The 16902-nt window shown below is 43.6% G+C and overlaps 1 protein-coding gene across 6 annotated transcripts in view; it reads right to left on the bottom strand.

Annotated features, from left to right (window-relative positions):
* Positions 1-207: 207 nt before the first annotated feature.
* Positions 208-16902, bottom strand: part of STON2 (stonin 2) — a 184652-nt gene continuing 167957 nt past the window's right edge. For all 6 annotated transcript variants that reach the window (XM_086319352.1, XM_086319354.1, XM_086319350.1 and 3 more), the window contains 2 exons: positions 9363-9565; positions 208-7452 (listed from right to left, as the gene is read on the bottom strand). In XM_086319352.1, the coding sequence (XP_086175478.1) occupies positions 7369-7452; positions 9363-9565 (287 nt within the window). In that variant the 3' untranslated portion in view covers positions 208-7368. The remainder of the gene's footprint in view (positions 7453-9362; positions 9566-16902) is intronic.

The following is a 16902-nucleotide window of genomic DNA, read 5'->3' as shown; positions in this document are numbered from 1 at the left end:
TGTTTTCTTACAGAATTAGGCACAAAGTAGGAATGCAGAAAATATATCTTGAATTCACTAAAGTATATTCATGATAAACAACTTAGGATACAAATCACTTGGTTACTTGTCAACTTATGATCACTCACTGTATTAACTGGGTGATGAGTCTTAATAATAAACATTTTTTATTATGCTTGATCAAATTAAATCTTGCATCGTGACAGATTTTGTTTAAAAGTTTTTATTAATAGGTCTTTTTCATAGCTCAAAAAGGGGGTTACAGATGATAATCAGCAGAACAATTGAAAACAAAACCTCACCTCCTTAGAGTTAGCCAGTGTGTAGACTTTATTACATAGGCACATATTTTTTTAAGTAAACTTTTTACATAAAATAAATCACAACACTGAATGAGGATGGATGATGAAGAAAGAAAAACCCAAGCCTTGGACCAGCTGAATCGTTCACTGGGACCCTGGGTCCCTCCATCCTGACATATTGAAATTCACGATGAGCATCACAAGTGGAAAGTGAGGAGGGGGCGCTCTTTTATCACTTCCAGGCTTAACACACTGGTTGTTTCATTTCCTGAATACGGTAAACTTTCTCTAGGTTCTGTTGGCAGGCTGACACAAAGGTTAAATGAACACTGACTCAGAGTGAGAGCTGTTCATATTCTTCCCTCTGCTTCCTCAGTACTTCAAAACCCTTAGACGCTCTGGTCCAACTAACTGCTTGCTGTCAGGACCTGAGTGCACATCTGCTTCCCCAGAGCTGCTCCCATTGGGAACCACATGAGGACACTGACCCTGAAGCACACGGAGGCAAGACCGTGGAGCTTAAGGCGTCAGTCACAGTGCAGCTAGAGGGAGACTGCAGCCAGCGCTGAGGGCTCGATCTGAGGCAGAAGATGGGGCCGGAAGGAGGAGGAGGCTGGAATTTCTTCCTCTGGCTGGCTGGAATTAAGCCATTACATTTGACCAACTCTTAGTACTAGAAACAAAATCATACTAACACATACCACAAAGGAGATGCTACTGTGTAGCTTGTATGTGGTTTTAAAAAAATTAATAGTTATATTTTCCTGTTACTAAAAGATCGGATAGGGAGGACCGGCCCTTTCTCTAGTCTGGTTTTGCCATAACTATGTGACAGATATTCCCAGAATCTTTCCTGTTTTTTCTTCCTTCGATCTCCAAAGTCTTTTATATAAAAGGACATATTTATAAATTGTTGGTCAGCCTTCCATATCTTGGAGGGTTAGACCTACTTCTGTTTCGGGTAGTATCCAAATCCTGTGAAGTCCTCTTCACCCTCACACCACTGCTGTGCTGGATGATGCTAGGGGAACTTCCGGAGCAGGGTGCCAATGAGATTACAATCCACCATGTTTCTCTGTGTTTTGAAGGCAGCTTCTAAATAGAGGGTTGCAGGGTCATGTGGGCAGACGGTCAATGATAGAGACATAAAAAGGGGAAAGATGGGCCAGCTGCTTTCCCCAGTATTCAAATCCTAAACTTCCTGCTTCTCAAGACTGTATGAAGAGTCCTACTGACATGGAGTATGACCAACGGTGGCACCAGAGCACCGTTTATGCAAGTGGAGCTGGAAAGGACCTGCGGGAACAATTAGTCCGGCGTCTTCACTTTTTTAGCTGAGGTTTCTGAAACCCAATTGGAAAAATAGCCAGTGACTTGCCATGATGATTTTCTCTATGACCGTGTCCTTTAAAGATTCCTAGAAACCCCGGTTCTCTTTACATCAGCAGTCCGCAGTGTCCTTAGCTCCCATTACAGAACTGGCTGCTGGGACAGAACCTTGACCAAATACTTGTTGAACTCAATTACCTCTATTGTTTACCCCTGCCAGGCAAACTTAGTATTCCTGGAGCTCCTTACTTTTAAGGGATGACCTCTCATTCACATATTTTGAGGTTTGGTGGCCAGTGCTCTATTTGTCATTTCTCTGTACTTTATATTTTTTGATTCTGTTCTTTCATAACTTTTCATTAAATGCCATTATTATTTGCCTCTCTTCAGGCACTACCAAACACATTACTATGGATATTTTCTGCCTTTACAGGCCTGGAATATTACAAATTCAGAGATACTTTTTTTTTTCCAGTTGTTAAAAGAACTAGACTCTTAACCAGACTTGCTAAGGCACCATTAATAGAAATGTAAAAATTCCATTTTCCTGGTTTAGTGAATACATGGGAGAACACTACTGATACACACATTTATTTTCTACCTTGTTGACTGCCTTAAACATCTCTTTCACTTTTAATTCCTTAAATACATAAATATGAGCCACAATATCGAAAGCAAGTTTCATTTACAAAGAACATAATTAAGAAATGAAGAAACGGTGACTTGTAGGGAATTGGCACTTAAAGATTGGTCATGTTTAGAAAACATGTTTAGAAGTTGGTGAGAGTGCTATGACTAATTTCATAAGAGCTGTCACGGTTCGGATGACACTTATTAGTGAAATGTTAAGAGATAATTCCTTTATTGGATGATATTTTTTGTGGATTTAGTTTTTTGGCCAGTTTTGTTTGAAGTTCCTGTTGCATTTTTAACATGGCCTACACTCTAGATATGCCAGAATTAACTTACAATCATCATTCATAGAAGAGTTAAAGTTACCATTCCCAACGGAGAAAATTTTAAAAAGTAGGCTCGATGGCAGCGCTTCCTATTCACATCAACTTAATATTTTCAAGAGTTGGAGGAAAATTTCCGGATCATTCTGTTTTCCCACCACCATGAAACTTACAAGATTTAAAGCAGTTCTGAAATCCTGATGTTACTTGACAAGTTTCAGCTTACTGTCTCAGGCCTCCTTACTATCAGGTCTCCTTCTTACTATGATAACAAAATAAACAGCGACACTGGTGAGTGGTTACTGTTAGGGAAAACGAAAGACCTAGCACACGAGACTGCCCACGATTCTAGCAAATGCTTCCTTCTCCCACGGACCATTCGAAGAGACAAGGCTCGGGCTCACAGAGCTCTCTGACTTGCCGGAACAAAACTGAATCAGTAATCCAGACTATTGACAGCATCTGTGCTGCTGTTATCTTTGGGCACAAAAATGTTTTTCAATATGAATAAGGTTCACTGTAGTTTAAATTCAGCTGCACATTAAGTGCTTAAGTGCTCACAGTTATTAGTTGACAGTGGAGGCAAGAAAAGAAATTACTTAAGTGCTCCAGGAAATGAAAGCGTGCTTGTATGCTTTAAGGTTAATGATGTTTGATGATAAGGAAGGGTTAGGTAGTCTTGGAGTCTCAGGGTCAGTATTCATTCAGCAAACATTTACTGAATACCTAATAATTTTTCTTTATTACATAAATATGTTTGTCCTATCGGCATGGATTTAAGGTAGCTGAAATTTATTATATTCCAAGTTTGGTGCTAGATAGTAGAAAGAAAGAATAAGATACATTTCTTGCCTCCACGAGTCACATTTCTTGGGAATGTGAATTTCTGGGGACCTACTGATGCTAAAGCCAAAACTCCAATAATTTGGCCACCTCATGTGAAGAGCTGGCTCATTGGAAAAGACCCTGATGCTAGGAGGGATTGGGGGCAGGAGGAGAAGGGGATGAAAGAGGATAAGATGGCATCACCGATTCAATGGACATGAGTTTGAGTGAACTCTGGGAGTTGGTAATGGACAAGGAGGCCTGGCGTGCTGCGATTCACGGGGTCACAAAGAGTTGGACACAACTGAGCGACTGAACTGAACCGAACTGATTTCCAGTATACTCTTGCCTGGAGAATCCCATGGACAGAGGAGTATGGCGGGCTACAGTCCAGGGGTTGCAAAGAGTCAGACACAAATGAGCGGCTAACACTTTGAAGCTCCTGCCCTCATCTATAAGATCTGAAAAGAAATTACTCTCATTTCAAATAAGAAATATTTTACATTAAACAACATTCTCAGGAATTCCCTGGCAGTCCAGTGGTTATAACTGAAAGCTTTCAATGTGGTGACCCAGGTTTAATCCCTAGTCCGGGAATTAAGATTCTGCAAGCCACGCAGTGCCCCCCACCTCCAAAATAACGTTCTCAAGAGTTATGAACCCTGAAAATAATGCAGGATGGTCAGGGCAGGTGGGGGGCGGGGGACAAAATAGAAAAAAAAAAAACAACTGTCCAGATTATATTTAAGTGAAATACAAAATTTTGATAAGACATAACTAGTACTATGTTCACAAGAGTAAGAGTGGCAAAGGGGGGGTTAATGGTCTCCCCCCAAAGTACCTCATATTCTCTTGTCTGATATATCATAATGAGAGCATTTCTTATCTTCCTTTACTATGAAGTCATAAAGCAAGTCACCAGCCTCAAAAAAAAAAAAAGCACAGCTCTTGATATCAAGGGACATCTAATTTATGTTCTAATAGTAACAGTCTGTGTACTGGTAAAATGAATTCACTTCTAATATTTTCACATTACTGGTAACATAGAAAAGGAATATTTGTGGCTATAGACACACAAAATAGAAATCCAGGGTAGCAAACTTACAATCTGCCTATCAAAAAGGTATTTCTCCAACTGTGTTTTCTATGTAGGCTATTAACAAAACTACATAGAAACTATGTCTAAAAATAAGTAGTCTTACATTTTGCAATTCCCTAAATGCTACCCATAAACAATTTCTAAAATACAGAGGAAAAACAAATCTGATGAAATCAAGATGTTAAGTTTTTAAAAATGAATGATAATTTGAATGTAGATAGCATGGAAGGAAGTTTTCCAACCCTTGGTTTTAAAAAAAAAAAAATCCAGGTAAAGCACAAAGGCAATGAGAATTAACCAATAGGAAAAAAGGCTCCAACCACCAATACGTACGCGATGCCAGCAGGTGAAGCGGAGCTCTTGAGAGGGTGCAGGGCTCTAAACTTGGGTAAAGAAGGTGTTAGAATACGCTTGACCTTGACAACTCTTCCAGCCATCTCAGTGCTCCTATGAGGAATCCTCAGGCGCTTTTAGCACAACGGGGGAAGGGCTATGCCTTGGAGTCCCCCCACTTGACAAAGACCTCTAGAGGAACCCACCGTATTTCAAAGAGCATGAAAAGCCACTTACAAACTAAAACCAGGTAGAGTTAGAGTCCTATTACTGCTGAAACTAAACATCTATGTAGAAGGTATCTTGGTAAGAACCTTGCCTACATCCAATCTTAGAGTCCCTTTCATGGCATTTAGGAGAGATGGGTTATTTTAGCTTTTGCTTGGGTATCTATAGCAACTGGAAATTCTACTAGTTGAGTCCATTCCTCTTTAGAATAACTCCTATTACAAGGTTCTTTCTTGTGTTGAAGCAAACATCTGTCATCTATTAAGCTCCTCTTTTTGCCCTTTGAAGCAACACAGGAAAAATCCAGTTCCTCTCCCCTTTTATAGTTCAATGGAGATTTCAAGGCAGCTATTATATCATCCTCTCTTTTTCCCTTTGCAGCTATATCTTCTGTTCCTCAGGGGAACTATTTCCTGGTTCCACATATAATCAGACTCTTCATGGTCCTGGCCACCTGACTCTGGATGCAATAATTTATTAATGTCTCTCTTAAAATGCAGTTCCCAGAAGGGAACCCAGTCCTCCATGCAGATGTGGACTGAGCTGTGCCGCATGCAGGGCTCCCTGGATTTCTGTCACCACAGGCCGAGTGTGTCCGTTTAGCCATGAGATACCCCTAACTCAAAGCTGGACTCACATTTCCCTACGAAAACATTCCTACAAAAACTGCTGTGAAACCAGGACTTTCTAACACCTTTCCCATTAACACACACATCGTACACACATAGGTGCCCTCATCTATACTCAGAAGGTTGCATTTAAGAAACTCAGAATATGGAAGTCTCTCGTTAATGCCTGTTCAATTTTATCCTTTTAGTTTCAGTCTTATGTTCACATATTTCAAAAATTATAATGATTTCTGTATCCCAATGTCAGTACATAGTTAGAATTCAGTGAATATTCATGGGATGAATTCATCCTGAATCTACTAGTCAACAGACTAGATATATGTGTCTACTTCTGGGTCATCTATAAATCTGATAGGTGTACTTTCTGCCCCCCTTACTCTCTTCTTCATCAGAGAACTAAGAAGGCAAATAAAAGCTGCCTTTAAATTGTTGAGCTAGTATCCCCTTTGGGATGCGGAGGTACAGAATGTGAGCAGGAGCAGATAAAGAGAAAGAATACTGAGTGTCCTAGATCCTTGGAATCAGGATTTAAGGTTCCCAACATTAGAAAAATATGGCTTCCCCCTATCTCTACCCTAGAGTCTTCTGCCTTTCAGATCTATTAGAATACTGTGATTATCAAACTGTGGATTTTTAGGAAAAACTCATACAAGCTTAATTTTGAAACAGCTTTTAAAATGATCTTTTCAAATTACATTTCCTGTAAAGTCTGAGTTAGAGACACACAGCTGTCTATTGGCTATGAGGTATAAAATGGAGTTCCCAAAATGCCCTTGACAAATGCCTGAGATAATATGTATCCATTTATTTCAGGAGTCAGAAATGGCATATATTTTTCAGTGTGAATTTAGAAAATCACTGAGCTTGAAGCTGTCTCCTGAATTGAATATTATCTCAAAATGAACGTTCCTTTTCCCCGGAATGAAGAAAAATAGCTCAATTTTGCTTTCCCTTCAACAGCCACTCTGCAGAATACAGGGCTAATTACGGAATTTAAAAGCATCCTATTGTGCCCTTTTCCCCATTGTCTATTGTGACCCAGGATGGTGAACCCTGGGACTGACACTTTAGAAAGATGGAAAAAGCGTTTCAATCTCGAACCCGGAAGAAAACATTTCAGAAACGTCCTTCTTGCATAGTGCTAACGTTTGAAGCACGGAGACACCCATGAAAGGTCTAGCAGACCCAGAGAAGAAATTGGTTTTGTACCTTTTGTCATTTTTTCTCTAGAGGGAATGATGGAGGTGGAGTCTTGGTTAATTAACTTCTCAAGAAACTGTTTTCCAGAAATTGATTGACAGATGAACATCAGGAAGGAATTGCACCAATGCTGTAGGGGGCGGCGGGGGTGGGGGGGTCTTTTCCTGACTATTATCAGTCACGACAAGCAACACGCAAGAGCCGTGAGATAAGCAAGAGTGGAGATGAGGCTTAATTATACGGTAAGCTCCACAGGCCAGGGGACCCGAGAGCTTCAAGCATAGTCAGAGCCTCTCTCAGGCAGCCACCTTAGGGTTCCTGTTAGAATACAGGTAACTGCAAACAGGACACTCTATACCCTGTTCCCCACAGGGAGGAGCCATGCTAGGTACTGACTTGAATTTCAGCTATTCAGGAAGACATCCTATCGGGCTGCTTGGGTCAGGAACCCCTGCAAGACAGGCTCATCACTGGACCCCGCACTCCTTGGGATTTTCCATGTCGTCTCCTTCCAAGTCCAGCTTCAAACTCTTTTTTTGCTCAATTTCCACCTGTCAAGGAATAAACATCGGAGAGAAATAATCAGAAAGAAATATCAGGAAAACATCCCAACAACTAACCAAAAGAGAAAAACCTCACTAGGTTCTTTGAGAGTGCTCCTTATAGTTTGGTTAATGTTCTGGGGTTTAGCCACACCAAGCTACTGGGCCTGTGTACATCATGGCTTTGAATGTGCACATGCCCTTGGCTTGGTCTGGAATTGCTCTCCCTCTCAGTCCACCTGGGAAATCCTTCTTTGCCTTGCACAGTTGCTCAGAGTCTCCTGTAAAGCTATTCTTGACTCCCCAGGTAGAATCAGGTGCCCCCCTGGGTATACTTCCCCTGCACCCAGTACACTTGCCCAGCCCCACCACACCACAGGCTCTGTAAGACAGGGCAGGCCCTTTTTAACTGTTAAACCCCAATAATACAGGCATACACAAAGGTTTATCAAATGAATGGATTTCTTTGCAGTTGGCTGTTTACACTCTCTATGACTTTGTCCCTTTAAACAGTCTGCGGAGAATTCCCTGGCAATCCAAAGGTCAGGACTCTGCACTTCCACTGCAAGGGGCACAGGTTCGATCCCTGGTCAGTGAACTAAAATCTTACCTGCCATGCGGCACAGCTAAAAAAAAAAAAAAAGTGTCCAATAGTATTTACAGTTCTGCCTGTATCTTTTGCAGAATACTATAGCTGTTAATTATAAAGGGACTAATCAATTAATCTTGTCTTGAGAGTGACACAGCTCATCCGAAGCCTTTTGAGAAGTCAGGCAGGGAATCTTTTGCGTTACGGAGCTTCATAATGAAAGCTGCTTCCCTCAATACCAATATTTATAATAATGAGGGAAAGAATTCAAGACAAAACAGCTGACTATGGTCATGTTTGAAGTGCTGAGTTTTTTTTTTTTTTTTCCTGGCCACAAGATGGAGTATTTGTTCTTTTCGGTAGTTGAATGTTTTGGATCACACAACTAAGGAAACATTTAAAGAACAATTAAACGATGGTATAAATCTAAGCATGTTATTATGAATAGAAAATTATTAAACCACTTTGCCAAATCCTTCTTCAGTATGTCCCCCCCTCCCCATTTTCCATCCCCTTTGGCATTTAATCTCCCGTGTGTGTACTCAGTTGCTTCAGTCGTGTCCGACTCTTTGCAACTTTATGGGCCTTAGCCCGCCAGGTTCCTCTGTCCATGGGATTCTCCAGGGAAGAATCCTGGAGTGGGTGGCCATGCCCTCCTCCAAGGGACCTTCCCAACCCAGGGATGGAACCCGAACCTCGATGTCTCTTGCATTGGCAGACGGGTTCTTTACCACTAGAATCTCTTCCTACTGAATCTCTTAACTCCCCAGGATATAATCACTCTTTATGTCAGAACTCTCCAGCTTCACGGCCCCCTATGCAGCCCTGATCCTGTTACTACTATAAAGGTTTGCTTGGCTTTTGAGATTGCTCTGTTACAGCCCAGTGACCAGGTCAGATGTGTCTTAATGTCACTCAGATCCACTTCATCAACATCTGCAGCTGAAATATATGCTTAGAGTTAGCATTTTCCTGAGCCTGCCTGCACTTCCAAGCCCACTCCACTGCACATAAATTATATGATAAAAGAGTAATAATAATCCCCTTACCCCATGACTCTTTTGTTGTTGTTCATGACAACTGAGACATTATATCCTCCTCTTTCATTAGCCTCTATTTCTCTTTCCAGCCTTTCTGTTGCCCACGAGCGGGATTATTCATTTAGCTCGGAGCAGACTCAAGCCCAGCTATGCACGGTGGGCCACCTCCACGGTGGCCGGAGCGCCCGTCTGCACCCCGGGCGGGCATTGCTAAAAGGAATGGGAGCAGGGAGCGTTTGGGGGTAAATAGACAGACTTGGAAGCATTAGCCAGATGCCCCCCGAGGCTACCTTGTAGCTGTAGTGTGCGGAATAATTGACCCACTTCCTGACGTCCGTCTTGTCTTCCACTGAGATGGATCTCACAGCAGCTTTGGAGGCAGACGTTGTAGGCATGCTGAACTCGACGTTCACATGATTGGCAAATCTGGAAGGCACTTCCCGGTCCGAGCCAAGTTCAAGGTGGCAGAAGAAACAGTGTGGGTGACCAGAAGCTATAAAAGAAAAACAAAGAATCTAGGGTTCGGGTTCTTTGGCGAAGAAATGGAAGGAGAGCCTGAGCAACAAACAAAGGAGGCCTGGCAGCCTTTCAGAGGGTCCAACGCTGAGCAGAGGACTGGCCTCGGCAGAAACCACACTGCGTGTATATGCCTCAGACCGTTGGATGTAACACTGTCTCATTTTGGTAGCCTGGTATCCTAGCAATAAAACGCGGGACCTGGGAAATGAGGCTCACTCCGCCTGCTCAGGTCAGAGTGCCACGTGAACACAGCACAAATACCAAGAAACAGAGATTGTAGATTGGCAGAAAGGAACAAAAGAGATCAGCACTTAGCACCTAATAAAACATCCAAGACAGCCACCTGGAGCAAAATCATCAATTTCTCTTGAAAGCTGAATTGAATTTTCTTCATAGCCGTTCATTTTTTTTTTTAAATGCTTTTGGCATGTTTTCCAGGTGAATGAAATATGTAAACAACAAAGCCCTTAGAAACTGCACATAAGCATTAGGGAAGCATGGTTTCCCAGCTGTCTCCCTAGGAAGACATCTTTCCCAGTGGTCAAGAATCTGCCAATGCAGGAGACCCGGGTTCCATCCCTGGGCCACGAAGATCCCCTGGAGGAGGAAATGGCAACCCACTCCAGCAGTCGTGCCTGGGAAACCCTGTGGACAGAGGAGCCCGGTGGGCTACAGTCCATGGGGTCCCAATGAATCGGACACGACTGAGCATGCAGTCATGCCCATGGAACACCCGAGCGAACACAAGACTAACAGCCAGGACCTGTTAGTCCTGGATTTGACTTGCAACTCTTCTAAGTGTGAGGACCACACACCCAAATCCTTTGTTCTCTCCAGGCTTCTTCCTCAAGGATGAAGTGCAGAGTTGGGGGTTGGTGGGAAAGGGTGAGCTGAACAAGGCCAGGCATCGGCCCTTACTGCTATTTAACTCTGTAAATCTGTGGCTGGTTCTGCCGTATCTGGAAGGCAAACTTATGGTCTGATTTTCATCTGAAGATTGTTACCAGATTATTTGAGGCAGAAGAGCCAGAGCTGAGTTCCCTGCCTCGCCACGGACGCGTCGCCGCCGCCACTGGTCAGATGCGGCAGGAGGCATTTTCTGAGAACCCTGAGCCAGGTTGTGAGCAAAGAGTTTGCTGCAGATTCTCTCACTGCATCATCACAACCGTCCTCTGAAGCTGTGCTTTGTTTGTACAGATGAGGAACTAAGGCTTCGGGAGGTGAGCTTGGCCGCCCAGGATCATAGTTAGCAAGTGGCAGAGCCAAGAAAACTGGACCTAGCGGTCCGCCTCCCAGACGCTCTTAACCGATTTGTCTCTGTGACAGCCTCACAGTCCTCAGACCTCGGTACCAGGTTTGCAGGGTGACAGGGGTGGAGAAAAAGCCTTAAGGACCCCGTAAAGCAACTCACTAGGGATAAACAGTGTGCCTCTGACTTCATGATGTAACTGAAACAGCCCTTGGTTATCTGAGTTTCCCCAAATAAACAATTCCAGTTTCCTCTATTGGTCTGGGCAGGACTTTTTAATCTCGGAGAGTGAGGACATACACACCCGCTCTCCAAGGAAAACATTACGGAGTGAAGTATTTGTTTTGCTCTGTTTCACAAATGTAACACATTTCAGTGGTTCTTTCTAAAAAGCAATACTTAAGAAAAAGATTGCAGTTTTTTCGGAAAGGAATTTAAGATACATGTAGTAGTAAAAATTACATTATTTTAAAATGAATTGATTCAGCTTTTTTTAAACTGTATAACCACAGATGTCATTATACAGCCATCACTTACTGAACTTTTATTATAGGCCACAGACTGTGCTAAACACTTAAAAGCATTATCTAATTTCATTCTTATTAATGAAATAATAATATTAATGAAATAATAAGGGTATTAATAACGCTGTTTCATAAAACAGGAAACTGAGATTTCTCTGAAAGGTTTAAGTAAATTGACTGAGGTCACAGCCATTAAACTGTAGAACTGGGAATAAAATTCATATCTAAGTGCCTCCAAATTATGTCCTAGACTCCTCTCAATATATTGCTATTCAGATCAGATCAGATCAGATCAGTCGCTCAGTCGTGTCCGACTCTTTGCGACCCCATGAATTGCAGCACGCCAGGCCTCCCTGTCCATCACCAACTCCCGGAGTTCACCCAGACTCACGTCCATCGAGTCAGTGATGCCATCCAGCCATCTCATCCTCTGTCATCCCCTTCTTCTCCTGCCCCCAATCCCTTCCAGCATCAGAGTCTTTTCCAATGAGTCAACTCTTCGCATGAGGTGGCCAAGTACTGGAGTTTCAGCTTTAGCATCATTCCTTCCAAAGAAATCCCAGGGCTGATCTCCTTCAGAATGGACTGGTTGGATATCCTTGCAGTCCAAGGAACTCTCAAGAGTCTTTTCCAACACCACAGTTCAAAAGCATCAATTCTTCGGCACTCAGCCTTCTTCACAGTCCAACTCTCACATCCATACATGACCACAGGAAAAACCATAGCCTTGACTAGACGAACCTTTGTTGGCAAAGTAATATCTCTGCTTTTGAATATGCTATCTAGGTTGGTCATAACTTTCCGTCCGAGGAGTAAGCATCTTTTAATTTCATGGCTGCAATCACCATCTGCAGTGATTTTGGAGCCCAGAAAAATAAAGTCTGACACTGTTTCCATTGTTTCCCCATCTATTTCCCATGAAGTGGTGGGACCGGATGCCATGATCTTTGTTTTCTGAATGTTGAGCTTTAAGCCAACTTTTTCATTCTCCACTTTCACTTTCATCAAGAGGCTTTTGAGTTCCTCTTCACTTTCTGCCATAAGGGTGGTGTCATCTGCATATCTGAGCCTATTGATATTTCTCCCGGCAATCTTGATTCCAGCTTGCGTTTCTTCCAGTCCAGCGTTTCTCATGATGTACTCTGCATAGAAGTTAAATAAGCAGGGTGACAATATACAGCCTTGACGAACTCCTTTTCCTATTTGGAACCAGTCTGTTGTTCCATGTCCAGTTCTAACTGTTGCTTCCTGACCTGCATACAAATTTCTCAAGAGAGAGATCAGGTGGTCTGGTATTCCCATCTCTTTCAGAATTTTCCACAGTTTATTGTGATCCACACAGTCAAAGGCTTTGGCATAGTCAATAAAGCAGAAATAGATGTTTTTCTGGAACTCTCTTGCTTTTTCCATGATCCAGCAGATGTTGGCAATTTGATCTCTGGTTCCTCTGCCTTTTCTAAAACCAGCTTGAACATCAGGAAGTTCACAGTTCACATATTGCTGAAGCCTGGCTTGGAGAATTTTGAGCATTACTTTACTAGCATGTGAGATGAGTGCAACTGTGCAGTAGTTTGAGCATTCTTTGGCATTGCCTTTCTTTGGGATTGGAATGAAAACTGACCTTTTCCAGTCCTGTGGCCACTGCTGAGTTTTCCAAATTTGCTGGCATATTGAGTGCAGCACTTTCACAGCATCATCTTTCAGGATTCATTACAAGGTAGACAGAGGAGTTTCTTAATTCAATAGCAACCTCAACAACAGTTTTATCTCATTGCCCTTATTTACATATTGTTGGAACATTGAAAATCATAACTTTCCACAAAACTGACCCTCCTCTTCTCACCCCACCAAAGAGTATTCACAGCAAATTCTATGAAAACAACAGTCTTTCTTGAGTTCTAGCATCAACCAATGGATGCTGGGGCTCGTGGACAGACGTGCTGTGTGCTCAGCTGTGTCTGACTCTGACCAGCAGGCTCCTCAGTCTCTAGCCTACCAGGCTCCTCTGGCCAGGCAAGTTTTCAGGCAAAAATACTGGAGCAGGTGGGTTTCCCTGGTGGCTCAGCCAGTAAAGAATCTGCCTGCAATGTGGGAGACCCAGGTTCAATTCCTAGGTCTGAAAGATCCCCTGGAGAAGGAAATCGCAACCCACTCCAGCATCCTTGCCTGGAGAATTACATGGACAGAGGAACCTGGCGAGCTATAGTCCACGGGGTCGCAAAGAATCGGACATGACTGAGTGGCTTAAACTTTCACTTTCACTAGAGTGGATTGTCATTTCTTACTCCAGGGGATTTTTTCTGACCCAGGGATCAAATCTGCGTCTCTTGCATCTCCTGTATTGGCAGGTAGATTCTTTTTTTTTTTTTTTTAATATAAATTTATCTATTTTAATTGGAGGCTAATTACTTTACAATATTGTATTGCTTTTGCCATACATCAACATGAATCTGCCACAGGTGTACACGTGTAACCCATCCTGAACCACTCTCCCATCTCCCTCCCCATACCATCCCTCTGGATCATCCCAGTGCACCAGCCCCGAGCATCTTGTATCATGCATCAAGCCTGGTCTGGTGATTCGTTTCACATATTATATTATACATGTTTCAATGCTATTCTCCTAAATCATCCCACCCTCGCCCTCTCCCACAAAGTCCAAAAGACTGTTCTGTACAACTGTGTCTCTTTTGCTGTCTCACATATAGGGTTATCGTTACCATCTTTCTAAATTCCATATATATGCACTAGTATATTATATTTGTGTTTTTCTTTCTGGCTTACTTCACTCTGTATAATAGGCTCCAGTTTCATCCACCTCATTAGAACTGATTCAAATGCATTCTTTTTAATGGCTGAAGCAGGTAGATTCTTCACCACTAATCCATCTGGGGAGCCCAACAGATAGGGAAGTGCAATTTTGAAAGCTAGTATAGTTTAATTCATTGGAATTAAATTAAAATTGAATTCATTGACTCATTGGAAAAGACCCTGATGCTGGGAAAAACTGAAGGCAGGAGGAGAAGGGTTCGACAGAGGATGAGATGGTTGGATGGCATCACCGACTCAATGGACATGAGTTTGAGTAAACTCCAGGAGTTGGCAATGGACAGGGAGGGTTGGCCTGCTGCAGTCCATGGAGTCGCAAAGAGTTGGACAAGACTGAGCGACTGAATTGAACTGAACTGATAGTTTAATTCACAGTAATGTACTAATTAGCTCACAGATTATGTCATCTTATTCAATGACGTTGAGAAAATTTAACATTAAAATTCAGCCTGCTATTTCTCATGGAAGGGGAGCCCTACTGGAATTGTTTTCTCTTTATCTGATCTAACGAGAACTGTAATTCCAGCAAAGAAACCTACCTGTGCAGGACAGAATGTTTTGTTCCCCGGCAGACAGCCTGGGAAAGCACAAAACTTGTTCTGAGTGCCTTCTAGGAATCAGGAACGCCCTTGGGGTTAGAGTGAGAACGCGGACGGGCCCCGCCAACGGGAGCCATGTAGGAATCTAGTGGGGGGCTTGTTAGCCTTTTGCTGGCTCGTTGGGATTGCCCTGCTGTGGCTGCAGGCTTGGGGTGCTGGCAAGGCCTGGGATGCCGGCTTGGCCATAGCTGCCTCTCAGCCTGACCATCCCGTCTCCAGGAGCTAGGGTTACAGGGCCACCACAAGTGGGATACACAGGCAGAGGTTCAGTCGTCTTCCACTGCAGAGACGTGAGGATTCTGACAAATAATAGCCTTACAAAGGCACCTTCCCAAAGCTATCTCTAGACTGAGACAGAAGAGCTCAGAAAGGCGACAGTTACTAATAGGTCATCACCAACTCTCTGGGTTCATGGGTGGAGCCCCGGATGGGGAAGGCAGGGGGCTCAGAACACCAGCAACGGTAAGACCCTGCAGTCTGCCTAGAATTCAGATCCTGTACATTTCCAGTTGCCAGAAATGGGGTGCTATCAATTTCCTGAACCGATACAGAAATATACTGTTAGCCGAAGTAAAATAAGAAGTTCTCGGGGCGGGGGGGATTTCACTTCTAAAAACATACAACCATGACAGCAAATCAGTAATTGAGGAGGCGGCGGGGGTAGGTTTAAGTGAGAAACATCCCCAGATATTCTTGCCATGTCGTGTATTTTAACAATCGTTCACAAGTAAGGTGCCAGTAACCCGGAAATAACCTACTCGATATATAGGCTGTACTGACCTGGCCTTGAGCATGCTGAATACTTCCTGCCGTGGGAAGCCTTAAGGAGACTAGTTGCTGTTGCTTGAGGACGATGTATTCCCTATCCTGTATCTACTCCTTTTTTAATCTGGTAACAATCTTCTTTTTGTTTTTTTTTCTTCTCTCTCTCTGAGAAATACTCTTCCCCAGCACGGCATCTCGGGAGAAGGAAATGGCAACCCACTCCAGTACTCTTGCCTAGAGAATTCCGTGGACAAAGGAGCCTGGTGGGCTGCTGTCCACAGGGTCGCACAGAGTCAGACATGACTGAAGCAACTTCAGCTGCAGCAGCAGCAGCAGCAGCCCACTGTGTGTCATCTTGGTGGTCATGTCAGTCACGACCTTCAAGCCTTGGGAAGTGACACGAAACGGCTTGCAGTGGTTTGTCCCAACGGCTGCTGCCTGAGGACACCTCCCAGGGCTCCTGCCTTCCAGAATTATCCTTTCTGAAGCCTGCTTGATCCTCTAGTTCTCCGAGACCACCTGTATCTTCCGGTCTCTCTCTTTTTGCTGAAAGAAGCCAGTCAGTCTCTGCTGCTTATAAAGCCCCTCATGTGGTACCTTTCAATATTTGAGAGAAGGAACTTTGAAGCAAAGGAGGTATGTGAGGAAACTGCAAATCCCTGTGCTCATAATGGAAGTTACTTCAAGTTTGTGTCTGTTTTGTATGACCTAGCTAGAGGCAGCGGGGGTATCGAGAATAAAAAAAGACCCTGGATGTGATGGGTCAGGTCACTCCTGGTCCTTAATTTTCTTGTCTGTGGAAGGAAGAGGTTTGCCTAAGTCATCCCCCAGGTCCCTTCCAGCTTGAAAATCCAGTTATTTCATAAGGAAGTGACCTGAATCCAGGCTTACTAAATTGCAGAGCTGAAAATCCCAGTAAACAGAAACCAGAGGCCCTGTTTTTTGTGATGTCACCCCTCCAGCAGGTTAAACAGCGATTTCCCCTCTGTGACCTTGGTTCTGTTCTCAGGGGGCATCTGTGCCACAGGAGAGGTGAGAGGTGAGGGCCTCTTCTCTCTGCCATCAATTCAGATGGGCCAAGACAGAAATCCCGGTGCTGTCAGCCAGGTGATACCGTGCTGGCCTCAGAGAAGTGAATGAGCAGGCGCCGAGAGGAAGGCTTTAAAAATCCTGCCCGTTTAGCAACAGGGTGTCCAGTCCAGCCTCAAACACAGAAGCCCAATTGTCCCTTCAGTCTGCACCACTACACCAAGCGTCGACACAGAAAGCCCTGGTGTGTGTCCCCCGCCTGTCTCGCTGGGGGAGCTGACATGATCGTATTGCCTCTTGGCTTCATGTCATATGG

The sequence above is a fragment of the Bos grunniens genome, chromosome 10, assembly GCF_055505025.1.
Source record: "Bos grunniens cultivar Pamir isolate PY7600 chromosome 10, Bosgru_T2T1.0, whole genome shotgun sequence".
NCBI classification, from domain to species: Eukaryota; Metazoa; Chordata; class Mammalia; order Artiodactyla; family Bovidae; genus Bos; species Bos grunniens.
This window is presented reverse-complemented; position numbering and strand designations above follow the sequence as displayed.